Source organism: Apodemus sylvaticus, chromosome 7, assembly GCF_947179515.1.
Source record: "Apodemus sylvaticus chromosome 7, mApoSyl1.1, whole genome shotgun sequence".
Taxonomy (NCBI): Eukaryota; Metazoa; Chordata; class Mammalia; order Rodentia; family Muridae; genus Apodemus; species Apodemus sylvaticus.
The window spans coordinates 13,085,552-13,099,827 of NC_067478.1; the positions used below are offsets into that span (position 1 = coordinate 13,085,552).

At 46.4% G+C, this 14,276-nt stretch overlaps 1 protein-coding gene across 1 annotated transcript; it reads left to right on the forward strand.

The window, feature by feature from the left end:
• The first annotated feature begins 5,901 nt into the window (after nt 1-5,901).
• Nucleotides 5,902-7,524, forward strand: Fam240a (family with sequence similarity 240 member A). The gene is made up of 2 exons (XM_052189771.1): nt 5,902-6,050; nt 7,434-7,524. The coding sequence occupies exons 1-2, from the start codon at nt 5,908-5,910 to the stop codon at nt 7,522-7,524; spliced, it is 234 nt and encodes a 77-aa protein (XP_052045731.1). The 5' UTR covers nt 5,902-5,907.
• The last annotated feature ends 6,752 nt before the right edge of the window (nt 7,525-14,276 follow it).

The window sequence follows — 14,276 nt, forward strand, 5'->3', positions numbered from 1 at the left end:
TCCCAGCACCCACACTGGGTGACTCACAGCTGCCTGAAACCCCAGTTCCAGGATATCCAACCCACTCCCCTGGCCTTCTTGAACACTCTATGTATGTGGTGTGCATATATACACAGATAAACACTCACACACACAAAATAAAAATAAATCCTTAAAAAGATAATAGTAATAACAATAAGAATCTGGAAAGTGGCTAAACACTTTTAGAAATTTGAAAAGTAATCTTATTAAAAAGTTGCTCTTAGGGGCTGGAGAGAGGGCTCAGCGGTTAAGAGCACTGACTGCTCTTCCAAAGGTTCTGAGTTCAAATCCCAGCCACCACATGGTGGCTCACAGTCATCCGTAATGAGATCGGATGTCCTCTTCTGGGGTGTCTAAAGACAGCTAGAGTGTACTTACATATAATAAATAAATAAATCTTTAAAAAAAAAGTTGCTCTTAGGGCTGGAGAGATGGCTCAGCGGTTAAGAGCACTGACTGCTTTTCTGAAGGTCCTGAATTCAAATCCCAGCAACCACATGGTGGTTCACCACCATCTGTAATGAGATCTGACGCCCTCTGCTGGAGTGTCTGAAGACAGCTACAGTGTACTTACATATAACAATAAATAAATCTTTGGGCCGGTGGGAAGGGGGCTGGAGCAAGCTGAGTTCAATTCCCAACAACCACATGAAGGCTCACAACCATCTGAACAGCTACAGTGTACTCATATGCATAAAATAAATAAAAAATAAATCTTTTTGTTTTTTAAAAAGTTGCTCTTAGGAAATGCTGGCCATGCGGGAAGCTCCCTCTTGGTATGCATGGTGTACTGTGAAACAATGAGGCATTCTAGCCAAGAGTCATAAGAATGGCCAGTATAAGCCAAAACTCTTAAAAAAAAAAACCCTCTCAGATTCCTGCATTTGGTCTTAATGCTCTAGGTAACACGAGACGCTGTTGGCATGGCACCGGGCTCGCAGGCGACAAATGTTCCCTTCTTTCATTTGACTCCCGGAGCATGTGTCAGCTCCTCATTCAGAATAGATGCCTCACAGATGTGATCGGTTCAAGTTTTGTATAACTGAATTAATGCTATGGCTAAAGCATTGATTAATCCGGGGGAGTGGCGCCGTGGTGACTGGGAGCCGGAGAGCGAGCAGAATTAACGTCTACGGGCACAGTCTGGCCCGTAGTGTCCTCTGTCGACAGACAGGGGGATCATTTCTTTCTCTAGAACAGTCCCCAGTGCTCCCAAAGAGCCTTCCGATTATTAACGCCTCTACATCACCCTTCTGCAAAGAGAAGCAGTTGGTCTCTTTGTAAAGGCAAGGAAACTAAAACAAACACAGGAAATGCATGCCTGTGACAGAATGTTCTGGCCTTCGAGATGAGATGCTAACCCCGAGGCACCCCCTCCCATCCCCGTGGGTGAAGGCAGTAGGGCAGGAGTGAGTCTGTACACCAAAAGACATAAGAAACATGTCTCCACCTTGATACAGCCTTAACTTGAGTGTAAGGCTCAAAATTCATCCATTTTAGTATACAGGTTGATAAATGTAAACAATTGTATTAGGCTACCCAACCAGAATTATAAACAAGAATACAGCACATTTTTACAACACTACAAAGTAGCCCAGACCTTCTGCTGTAATTCTCAGCTCCAAGACCAACCAGTAGATGGTCTTGGAGCTGTGGCTGTGGCCGTGGCTGTGGTTCAGCAGAGACTCTGAGGAGACCACTTCCCTCCCAGGTTATTCGTGCCTGACAGCCAATATGCATGTCCCACCACCGGAAGCACACACAGGCCCTCAGACCAGATGTGGACTCACTTTGTCTGAACTCCCACCTCAACAGCTGACAGAGAGGTGTCTTTGTCTGTGATAAGAATCCCCTGCCCTCTCCACTGTAGCCTAAGTCAGTGCAGGGTGGAGACACTGTCTCATCCCAGCATCAGCTGTTCCAATGAAGCAAATGGGAGTATTAGATATTTTTAATTGTCTTTACTTTCTTGCTTTCATATTGTCCTGTTTTGTAAAGATTTGTTTGTTTATTATATGTAAGTACACTATAGCTGTCTTCAGACACTCCAGAAGAGGGCGTCAGATCTCATTACAGATGGCTGTGAGCCACCATGTGATTGCTGGGAATTGAAGTCAGGACCTTAGGAAGATCAGTCAGTGCTCTTAACCACTGAGCCATCTCTCCAGCCCAAAAGTGTGTTTCTAAAGTTGTCATGTTTTTTAATTTTACTTATTATGAATGTTTTTGCTTGTATGTTTGTTTACCACATGTGTGCCCAGTGCCTGTGAGGTCAGAAGAGAGCATCAGATCTTCTGGAACTGGAGCTGGAGAAGGTTGTGAATCACCCTGTGGGTGCTGGGAACTGAGCTGAGGACCTCCTTCGCAAGAGCAGCCGCCGCTCTGAGAGGTGGAGCCATTTCTCCAGCCCCTGATTTTCTTGAGGCTACAAAGTTAGCAACAGCAACAGCTCTAGTCCCTCTCCTAGTGACACTGAGAAGGAAAACAGATTAAGGGGTTGAGGAAGGTGAAAGTGAGGGGCACTAATAACAGTGATCTTCAGGGGCGTGGCACACACCTCAGCATGAAGACAACAGGCGGGAGTCAGCTCTCTCCTTCCACCACTGTGGGGCAAGGAATCCAGCTCAGGACTGGCGGCAGGAGCGTCAAACTCTGAGCCGCCCCACTGCCTGGGGCTTTCCTGTTTCTTCACACACACCTATGGAATACCTCTGGGTCTATGGAACCTTTCAAGGACAGAGGGACAAAATGGCTTCCCTGATGCGCCTCTGTTGGTATTGCTTAACCTAGAAACAATGGTTGCTCTGTCACCAAAGCATTACATGGCTGTGAGCAGACCAGGCCTAATGAGAATCAGTCACAGACCCAGGAAACCAGACAGCACTGTGTACAAACAAAGAAAATGGACTCTGTCCTGAGATGTCATTATATTCCTCCAGCTTTGATGATCCTCCACCAGAGAACAGGCAGAAAGTCTGAGGTCTGAGGCTCTAGTCCTAACCCTGGGAATGCTGAGTGGGTTCAGAAGTTCGAGACTAGCCAGGGCAATATAGTAAGATGCTTATAGCAATAAAATAAAATAAAATAAAATAAAATAAAATAAAATAAAATAAAATAAAAAACACCAACCAACCAACCAAACAAACAAACAAAAAGTCAGGGATTGCATTAGTCTGTAATCCCAATACTCAAGAGGTAGGAACGAGAGAATCAAAAGTTCAAAGTTTCCCTCGGCTATGTAGGGAGTTCCAGCTTAGCCCGAGCTATAGGCTCTTGTCTTTAAAAAAATATATATATATATTCAAAATTCAGAACTTTCTGAGTGCTGATGCATTGGCACAGTGGAAGATTCCACATCATGAAACTGTTTCATGCATGAAATTCTCTAAAAATGTCTAAAACTGCATCCTGCCATGTGCATGAGGCATGCACCCAGATGAATTTCATGTTTAAAACGGGGAAAACATTCCATTATGCATATGTAAATATTAAAAAAAAAACTTTAACCATTTCTAGTCTCAAGGGTTTTGGATAAGATATTCAGCTTGTAAATGTATTCAAAACTTTATAAGTTGCAATGTGCTTTAAATCTGTGGCCAAACTGAACTTAAAACAAATATTGAAGAAGTGGGCCCCATGCTTTTTTTTTTTAAGGCTAAGTCTCACTATGTAGCTCTGGTTAGCTTGGAGCTTGCTATATAGACCAGGCTAGCCTTAAACTCACAGAAGCCCATCTGTCTTTGCCTTTTGAGCACTAGACTTAAAGAAATGTACATACTATTATGTCTGTAATATACAAGAATATTTTAAAATGTTAAATTGAATTTTAAAATGTTTTAATATAAAATATTTAATTAAAGAATATTTTAAAGATTTTACTTTGTTTGTTTTGGCTTCTCAAGACAGGGTTTCTCTGTGTAGCCCTGGCTGCCCTGGAACTCACTCTGTAGACCAGACTGGCCTCGAACTCAGCAGTCTCCCTGCCTCTGCCTCCCAAGTGCTGGGATTAAAGGTGTGCAACAACCACCAGCTGGCAAGATTTTTTTTTAAGATTTATTTATTATTATATGTAAGTACACTGTAGCTGTCTTCAGACACACCAGAAGAGGGCTTATCTCACTGAGGATGGTTGTGAGCCACCATGTGGTTGCTGGGTATTGAACTCAGGACCTTTGGAAGAGCAGTCAGTGCTCTCAACCACTGAGCTGTCTCTCCAGACCGCAAGATTTTTTAAAAAACCGTTTTTAATTGGTGTCTGTGTGAATGTTTGTGTGTACATGAGTACAGATGTATCAGGTGTCAGTCGCCTGGAGGTGGAGTTACAGGCGGTTGTGAGTTATCCAGCATGCGTGGTGGGAACTGGACTGGGATCCTCTGGAAGAACAGTAACTGTCCTCGACAGCTGAGCCATGTTTCCAGCCTTCAGAGAACTGTTGTAACAAGCTGGGGACATCGGCTCAGTGAAGACAGAGGTCTGGAGAGAACATCTGTTTTCAAGCTCCTCTCGCTTACCCCACCCACTTTCATGGTCACTGAGTGTGAGAGAATCATGGGCCTGATCTTTAGAAGTCCTGGTGGGCCTTCATCAGTCCCCGCTGTGACATCAGCGCCCACCCTCGTCTCCATCTCTACTGCTGGGTTTGCTTTCCAGGTTCTCCCCTCTGGCTTTCCCCAGTGGTACCCAGGCCCAGGGCACAGCAGGGAAGCCTTCATTGATAAGACTTTTCTTCGCTGACCCCCGAGGCTGACCACTCTGGACCCCGTGAGAATCAGTGCACACACACTGCAGCATCCCCGCCTCTCCTCCTGTGGCCGAGGCTGATCCCAGGCTGCCTGCAGCAGTGTGGTCCTCCTCCCCTGGACCCACTGTCGCCCGTCCAGTCTACCCGCCCCCCAGCACGCCTTGCACAGAGATGGCCTGGGCACTCCTGATTTCGTCCACACACATATGAGCAGACCTTCTCACGGCCCTTAAAATAAGATCCAGATCCTCTCTGGCTGAGCCACGGCTTTCCCTCCAGATTGGCGTCTCCTGTGCATGCCTTTTTGGGGAACTCCAGCAAACAAAGCAGCTGCTGCCCCTTCTTAGTTCAGATGGGGTCTTTTTGTGCAGCCCTAACTGGGCTGGTACTGTCCATGTAGCCCGGACTGGCTTTAACCACACTCCCCATCTTAGCTCTGTCTTGTATGCTGGACTTACTGAGCTCTGGAAGTTGAACAGTTTGTGTGTGTGTGTGTGTGTGTGTGTGTGTTTTAAAACGTGACCTCAGCATTGCAGAGGCAGAACTGAGTGGATCTTTATGACTTTGAGGACAGCATAATCTACACAGCAAATTCCAGGCCACCCAGAGCCACACAGTGATACCACTGTCTCTTTCTCTTTTTTTAGAAGTGAAAATCAAGGCCATCTAGCAGGAATGGTGCCCATGTGTGCCCATAGAGACTGAAAACACCTTGGTGTTGGGTGTATCAAACCCTGAGACCATTCCTTGTCACACACCCCTTGAGCAGAAGGCTTAAACCTTTCAGAAGTATGGAACTTGTCAGGTTATCACTTGAGATGACACAGGTGGTTTCTGTCACCGCTCACTGAGTCACTGCCTAGCTCATGTGGGTGCCCCAAACCCACGGCGCACATGCGTGTGCTCACTGCTAAGGAGTGGTTCTCCTGCCCAGGTACAATCTGCTCTCCATGCTTGGACCTTCTGTCTTCAGTTCTTACCGTGTGTTGACAGGGATGCCCTCTCTGAGGAGGCTGGCTGCCTCCTGTTCTGTGGCTGGCCAGGGTCAAAAGAAAACTGCAGTCTATTCAAACGGATCCTGTATCCTGCAGAATCCAAAGATCATGCTCAGAAGGGCTTTAACGTCTCCTTTCTTTTCCAGGGGATGAACAATCAGTATGTCCGTCGAGAGGTCTTCTGTAGGAACACCTGTCATGAGCTCAAGAGGTTCTGGGAAAGGGAGATCGGCAAGCAGACGTGCTACAGAGAGTCGGAGGAGCACCGCCTAGGAAGGAGCGCACTGAGAAAGTACTCACACGTGTCTGTTCTAGCACGTTTCAAAAGGATTTATGTACTTTTATGTTTTCTGTGTTGTCTTGCCTGTATGTCTGTGTAGCATGTGCGTGCAGTGTCCTGGAGGCCAGGAGGAGGTGTTGGATTCTCTGGAACTGGAGTAATAGACTGCTGTTAGCTGCCGTGTACATGCCCACAAACACCCGTAACTAACTCCAGGGAATCCAACACCTCTGCTGTCTTTGAGTGCCTGTACTTACACACACACACACACACATGTCCTCGTGAGCAGGAATGATGTACACACACTATTTGAAATAATAAAAATAAGTCTTAAACTGTAAGATGGAGGTACTGGAGATGGCTCTGAGGGAAGTCTGGGTAACATGAAACTGATTAAAAGAAAAGAAGGAAGAAGGGGAAGGGAGGAAGAGGAGAAGGGAGGGAGGAAGAGGAGAAGGGAGGGAGGGAGGAAGAGGAGAAGGGAGGGAGGGAGGAAGAAAAGGGGAAAAAGCAGCAGCTATAAAACGGAGGGAGGAAAAGATGGCTCACTTGGTCAAACATTTGCCACACAAGCATAAAACCTGAGTTCGATCCTTAGCCCCAAACATTAAAATATTCACATACAGCAGTGCCCGCCCACAACCCATGTGTTTGGGAGACAGAGGCAGGAGGATGACTAAATCATTGGCCAGCTCCAGTTTAGTGAGAGATCCCTGTGTCAAAAAATAAAGTAGGGGGCTGGAGAGATGGCTCAGCGGTTGAGAGCACTGATTGCTCTTCCAGAGGTCCTGAGTTCAAATCCCAGCAACCACATGGTGGCTCACAACCATCCATAATGAGATCTGACACTGCCCTCTTCTGGTGTGTCTGAACACAGCTACAGTGTACTTAGATATAATAATAAATAAATCTTTTTTAAAAAAATTAAAAAAAAATAAAGTAGGGCTGGAAAGACAGCTTAGAAAGAGAGAGATCCTCTTCCGGAGAGTCCAGGTTCAATTCCCAGCACACACGTGTGGCTCACAACTCTCTGTAATTCCAGTTCCACGGGGATCCAAGTTTTTCTTCTGGTCTCTGAGACACCAGGCATGCACGTGGTACACAGATATGCATGCAGACAAAATATCCATATGTATTTTTTTAAATTTAAAAATAAGGTAAGCTACAACAAAGTTTGACACCGAACATTGATTTCTGGCTTCCGAGTGCGCCTCACCCGCATCCCCACCCCCACCCCATGCTTACATATATGTCTACACACGGAAAACCCCAATCAGAAAGTGACTCTGCTCCTTTTCACTCTGGTAAATAAACATGCATATACATTTGATTTGCAAGAATGGTTTCTGGGAGGACGCTCCCCACAGCCCCATCTGTGCGCATTTCTATTTCCAGACTCAGGGAAGAATGGAAGCAGAGGCTGGAGACCAAGCTGAGGCTGCGGAACAACCCGGACGAGGCTGAGAAGCAGACAAACGTCGGCTGAGAGCTCCCCGCATGCCTGACCGAAGCGCCGAGGTCACTCGGTTAGAAGCCAGCTAAGCCCAAGTCCCTCTGCTCGCACGTCCTTCCCCGAGGCCCCGCCCCGAGGCAGCAACTTCCTCTCTGCACGGAGGCCAGGCTAGGATTCCCAACGCCTCTGAATGTGAGCTTGTTTAGTATCAAGGCCTCAGACTCGGTGTTTGTTTTCACATCATTTCCCTCTCGTTTTAAAATCTTTTAAAGTCTGTGCATACCAGAAGGGATTCCGATCTTCCTGGTCTTGCTTTAAGCACCGCATAGTATTTCTGCCCCACCATTTCAACCAAGAAAAATAACTACGTGAAGTGAAATCTTCCCTCTGAAGAGCAGAGCAGAGAGCCTGTCTACAGAAACAGCAGCACCAGTAGTCCCCACATAAGACTTGCAAAGAACCCGCCTCTGTGTGAATTGAATTGGCCTTCAGAAGCCATGTCCATCAATAAATTATGGAGGTAATTTTAATAAACTCAGTCGTTTGCTAGTCCTTGAGCACCCTCTCCACCGCACATACTTAGCTGGATCTCTAGAGTTTGCGCTGGATAACTTCCATCTGTTAGCTCAACCAAGCAGATGTCAGGCCACACCAAGGGTATTTAGCACACAGATGCTGGACTTTGAAATAACACTGTCACTCCATCACTTAGGTCCAGAAGGATAATGGTCACCATGGTAACAGGGTCTGGGAACTTTTTTTTTCTTTTTTTTTCACAGAGAAAGAGAGCAGAGAGATTCATGATTGTTGTGCATGACACCTGTAAGTCTTTAAACAAGAGGGTAATTCAACGGGTAAACAGAAAAGTAATTCCCCTGTCATATATGCATGTATTATTATTATTATTATCATCATTATCATTTCCTATACTTTAAAAATATTTACTTTCATTTAAAATTATGTGTATGCATGTGTATATGCGGTGGTTGGTGCATGTGTTTCTGTGTGTGTGTGTGTGTGTGTGTGTGTGTGTATGTATCTAAGGGGTTGTGTGCATATGTGTCTGGCAGGGGCTGGCATGTGTATCTTTTGGGGTGTGTGTATGTATTTGTGTGGGATATGTGTGCGTGTGTGTAGGGGTGTACATGTGTGTCTATGTAAGGGTATGCATGTGTGTCTTTGGGAGTGTGTGCATGTGTGTCTGTGTGGGGCCTGTGATGCCTGTCAAGTCTTTGGGAGCTGGAGTGACAGGTGGATGTGACCATCCCTCTGTGGGTTCTGGGAACTAGTCTCAGGTCCTCAGCAAGGGCAATATTAACTTTTTTTAAATTTTTATTTATTTATTTATTTATTTATTTATTTATTTATTTATTTATTTATTTGGTTTTTTGAGACAGGGTCTCTCTGTGTAGCCCTGGCTGTCCTGGAACTCACTCTGTAGACCAGGCTGGCCTCGAACTCAGAAATCCGCCTGCCTCTGCCTCCCAATTGCTGGGATTAAAGGCGTGTGCCACCACCGCCTGGCCCGAACTCATTTTCCATGTTCTAATTTACAATGAATTAATTTAAAAGGTAGGCCCATCAGTGATGTGAACAGAGCTGAACATAACTGAATAGGTTAACAAGCTTCCAATAGTGGCAATTTGGGGAATTATAAGAGGACAACAAACTTATTCCTACACTTAATATCAAATTGTGGGCTACCTTATTATTTGTTCCTCTGTTTCTCCAAAAGGGATTTTCCAGAAGCCTGCCCACTCCCAGTCTCAACTCCCAGTGACCCGGTCACCACCTCGTTATCTCAGTAAACAATGTTTTACTCACCCAGTTACTCTGGCTAAAATCCACCCACCCCAATTTTCTCCCTCTCCCATACATCTGTCCCGTCTAAGCCACTCAAGGTCCTGTAGTCAGCTTTGGGCCAGCGACATGGCTTGGCCGGAGAAGGTCATGAGCTCCTGATGACCTGAGCTCAACCCTGGAACCCATAGAGGGAGAAAGAGCTGCTCCTGAAACTTGTCCTCTGACCACCACACATGTGCCACGGCGACACATCTGCCCAATATACTCAAATACGTACAACTCCCTACACACACACACACACACACACACACACACACGAGACCCACATACACGAATGATAATAAATGAGTTTCAAATGTCAGCTTCACTTCTTAAGACTTTAAGGTTTAGACTCTAAACTACTATCCCTTGATTCAAATGCTTCCAAAAGTTTAACACACTTAAATTTATCGTCTTCCTCGAGGCTAAGCGGTCCACACCTGTAATCCCAGGCAGTGGAGGCAAGATGGTCAGTCATTTAAGAACATGCTGACAGCTTGGGGTCAGCCTGGGATACATGAATTCTGTTTCCATTTTTTTTTATAAAAGTAATAAAAGTTCCTCAACTTTAGCCTAAATACTGCTAAAGTTATAAGAAAACTCAGTCCCCCATACTTGAAGTTTTACTCATGGGAAGGCAGATTGGTCCAGCCTTTATGAAAATTCCTTTAAAAAAACCCTAAAAAACAGAGACCCTGCAAACAACTCAATTATACTACTCCAGGATATACACCTGAAAAATTCTAAGTCACCACACCATAGAGATACCTGAACATGCAATTATTACAAGACTATTCCCCATATCCAAATCATGGAAGCAATCTAGTGTCCATTAGCCTATGCATGGATAAAGGACATATGTTATAGATACACAATGGAATTTTATGCAGCCACGAAGAACAAAATTATGCTGTTTGCAACAAAATGGTTGGGAAGCTGGAGAGATAGATGGCTGAGCAGCTAAGAGCACTTGCTGCTCCTGAAGAGGGCGCACTTCACACACATGCTGACTCACAACCATTTGTAACTTTAGTTCCAGGGGACCCAAGACCCTCTTCTGACATCTGTGGGCGCCAGACGTGCACATGGTACACAGACATCCAGGCAAAACACGCATAGACATCAACTTAAATAATACTTTTTTAAAAAACTTATGTTGTTTGCTAGAAATATGGATGCGACCAGAGACCATTACATTACTGGGGGTGAGGGGAGGGGCAGGGTACAGACTGAAAAAAAGAAATATATATGCTTTCTCTCACATGGACTTTAGTTTGTATATAAACTCCCATCTTTATATCTTTGTTCTGTTTTTCTGTCTCTTTCTGTGTGTCTCTACTTCTGTCTCTCTCTGTATCTCTGTCTCTATGTCTCTCCCTGCTTTTGTCTGTCTGTACTCTTTGTCTCTTTCTGTCTCTTCTTCTGTGTGTGTCTCTCTGTCTCTCTCTTTCTCTCTGACTGTCTCTCTGTCTGTCTCTCTGACTGTCTCTCTGTCTGTCTGTCTCTCTGTTTCTGTGTCTCTGTCTGTGTCTCTGTCTGTGTCTCTGTCTCTCTCTGTCTCTGTCTCTCTCTCTCTCTCTCTCTCTCTCTCTCTCTCTCTCTCTCTCTGTGTGTGTGTGTGTGTGTGGTGTGTACCTAACACATAAATGGCTCATTTAAGCTGTAAATACAGCCCTGGGGTGTAAATTAGCCTGTGTCAATCCTGGCCCATCAATGTGGTCTCCTCCTCACAGGGATCTGAACAGTTCTAGCTGTTGCTGCTGGAAACCTTGATACCCTGGAGACGAGCTGTAGATGCTTCCTTCTGTTTCCTGTGTGCAAAAGTAATTAAATTAACGCGCCTAGTGGATGTGAGAGCAAGCTTCTGGAGTCACTGAGCAATACAGTGGGGAAGGGACATGGAGGGAAGGTCGCAGCTACCTGGTTTTTGTATGGAACGAGAGAGACAAATTGAGAAGTCCTGGGATATGAGAGGCCCACGACATAGGGTTTTGAGGCTGAATATGGGTCACACAGCATCTGGAACAGCCCCTAGGGATGGGAACAGCGTTCACGCGATGAGACACAAGGCCGATCTGTTGGACAAATAAGTGGACGGTTTGCATACAACACAGCACTATGTTTTATGAGAGCCGCCTTCATAATATCCCCATTCAGACCAGGCTGAGGGGCTGAGCACCACCACGTGTTTCCTCTCTCTTAGCAGAGAACCAGCTCAGCACTGAGTTAGTCAGCACGGAGCAGGCTTCAGAAGTCCTTTTGTAAGGTCCCTTCCTAAGCAGGAATGCCTTCCTAACTCTCCAAATATTTCCATGGAATGGGGGAGATCATAGGGTGGGGCTTCTAGAGCCTTCCCACCGTGTGTCCGCTCCAGCAGCACCCACCTGAACCCAGAGTCACATGTGTCCAGCCACATTGGTAATTTTTTCTGGAAGCCATAGGCTGTCTTGAGGGCAGCTCTCAAATTCAGGCTGATTCACCAAGAGGTTGGAACGGCTGAGATGCTAAACGGGAGATGTGTTGTGGGGTAACTCACAGTCTCAACAGCATGGAAGCGCTAGCAGGAAGGATGAGGGGTGAGCTGTGGGGTAAGAACTGAAATCATAGAGAAGGAATTGTTCTAATGAGATGCAGTTAGGAAGCAGTGTCCAGTGGGACTTGAAATGGTAGAGATGTGCTTCCAGAGATAATCTGCATCTTTTGAAGTTACTGATCAAACAAACACCCTTGGAATAATCACCTGGAACAAGGGCAGTCTTACCCTTGGTGGCTCTCTTCTCTCCTTCCTTCCAACCCTGTCCTTAGATGACCATGAGAGGCCTGGATCATGGCAGTTTGTAGTCATGAAGACCTTGTCTTAGAAGGCAGGCTTGGGAGAGCAACAGGCCAAGGATCTGGGACAGAGGTAGCAGAACTGCTGTCTTCCCACCAGTGGTCCTCGCTCCCATGTAGACCTGAACTCAGGGCTACACACACCCAATACTTTCTCCGAACCGGGTTTCCAACCCCAGGCTGTTGCCCTGTGGCCTCAGAGCATACAGGTGCAGAGAGCACCCAGCTCCTAGAAATAAAGGAAATGTCCCTTGCTCATTTGTAGATGAGATCCTTTTGTGACAACAGATCAAGGGAAGATGCCACCACCTCAGTGAATAGATAGGACAAGACTCACCCATCCCCATCACTAGCAACTTCCTCCAGGGGCACCACAGACTTGACTAGCTCTGTCTCCACACCACCCAGTGAAACCGCAGTGTTGTTTCAAACCTGGGGGCTGAGGGAGGCAGCTGGCCTCACAGCCTTGTCACTCGGTTCCCCTTTGCTCAGACTGTGACTTCTCCCCTCGCTAAGAGAAGCTACACCCTTCTCCTCTCTAGGAGAAGCTATACCCTTCTCTCCTCTCTAGGAGAAGCTACACCTTTCTCTCCTCTCTAGGAAAAGCTACACCCTTCTCTCCTCTCTAGGAGAAGCTACACCTTTCTCTCCTCTCTAGGAGAAGCTACACCCTTGGCCTGCTTCTGCCCTGATTCCTTCCATTCAGCCCTGGAATGAGGGACCACGTTCTCTCTCTCAGAAAACCTGGGCATTGGCAGGCCAGACTCGTCCTGTCTTCTCCTATGAACAAAGAATCTAAATATTATTTCCAGTCTCCTCTGCTTTGCCTACCCCTCACCTCTCCTCAGAGCCATGGAAACCAGCTCTGATTTCCAGTGAAATTCCACTGGGACATGGTTTGGAATCCTTGGCATCCTCTTACCCTGCCCTCTCTCGTTGACGGTGTACCACTCTATGGTAGGAACAAGGTTCTTGAAGACTCAGCCTGCCCTTTGCCGGGGAGGACAGGGGAGAATCTTGGCTGTCCTAGTCACTACCTCCTCCCAGGGGATTTGATCCACATTTTGCACTAACTCCATCCAATGAAAACCTGTAAAGTCAAAACACACACACTTTACAGGATTCAGGCAAGGGAAGAGGCAGGGGCAGTGAACACTAGGGGAGCAGGCTCTTGCAAGAAATACTGTGGAATCCGAAAACCTGCAGGACACAAAGGAAGGGCGAGTGTCAGGGGGTAGAGGAAAGAACTCTAGAACTACTAATATAGGTAGCAAGTTGTCTTAGTTTGGGTTTCCATTACTGGGAAGAGGCACCATGACCAAGACAACACTTATAAAGGAAAACATTTAATTGAGGCTATTTACAATTTTAGAGGTTTTAGTCCATTATCATGGTGGGAAACACAGCAGTACGCAGGTGGATATGGTGCTGGGAAGAAGCTGACAGTTCTACATCTTAATCTGCAGGTAGCAGAGCAGGCTGTGCTCCGCAGTGGGCGGAGCTTCACATTTATGTGAGGTCAAAGCCCGCCTTCACAGGGACACACTTCATCCAACAAGGCCACACCTGCTCCAGCAAGGCCACACCTCCTAATAGTGCCATTCTCTGGCCAACCTTTCAAACAGGAGTCTACGGAGACCATACCTATTCAAACCACCACATTCCATTCCCTGGCCCCCATAGGCTTATAGCCATAACAAATGCAAAAATGTTTTGGTGTTCAGGATTGGGCCAAAACCCAGCGCATGAAGCCCACAGATTCTCTAGCAAAGGTGCCCAGAGACCAGATCACAGCTGAGTGATAAAGGGACACGGGATGCCCAGACTTACACAGTCCTGGCAAACAGACTTTGTGGACCCTTCAACCTCTCTGGAGTGCCCCTGGGCAGGGCGCGAACTACACACCTTTTATAGAAAGAACACAGTTCCCACTTCCAGAGTGAAGCAAGCTCTGTATTCTCACTATGACTGCTTCTGAACAGGGGTCTGGTCCCTCTTGAAACTAAGAATTCCATCTGTGGGCAGCTATCGGGGCAAGATGAGCATCACGTGCTCCTAGTCACCCACAGGCAGGAGATGCCCTGAAGAGACAAAATGGGGTGGGCCGAGGA

Bases quoted from the DNA above. Each gene is read 5' to 3' on its own strand.
- Fam240a (XM_052189771.1), top strand. From the start codon at position 5,908: ATGAACAATCAGTATGTCCGTCGAGAGGTCTTCTGTAGGAACACCTGT. The intron at 6,051-7,433 runs GTACTCACACGT...TTCTATTTCCAG, and splicing joins GGAAGGAGCGCACTGAGAAA to ACTCAGGGAAGAATGGAAGC.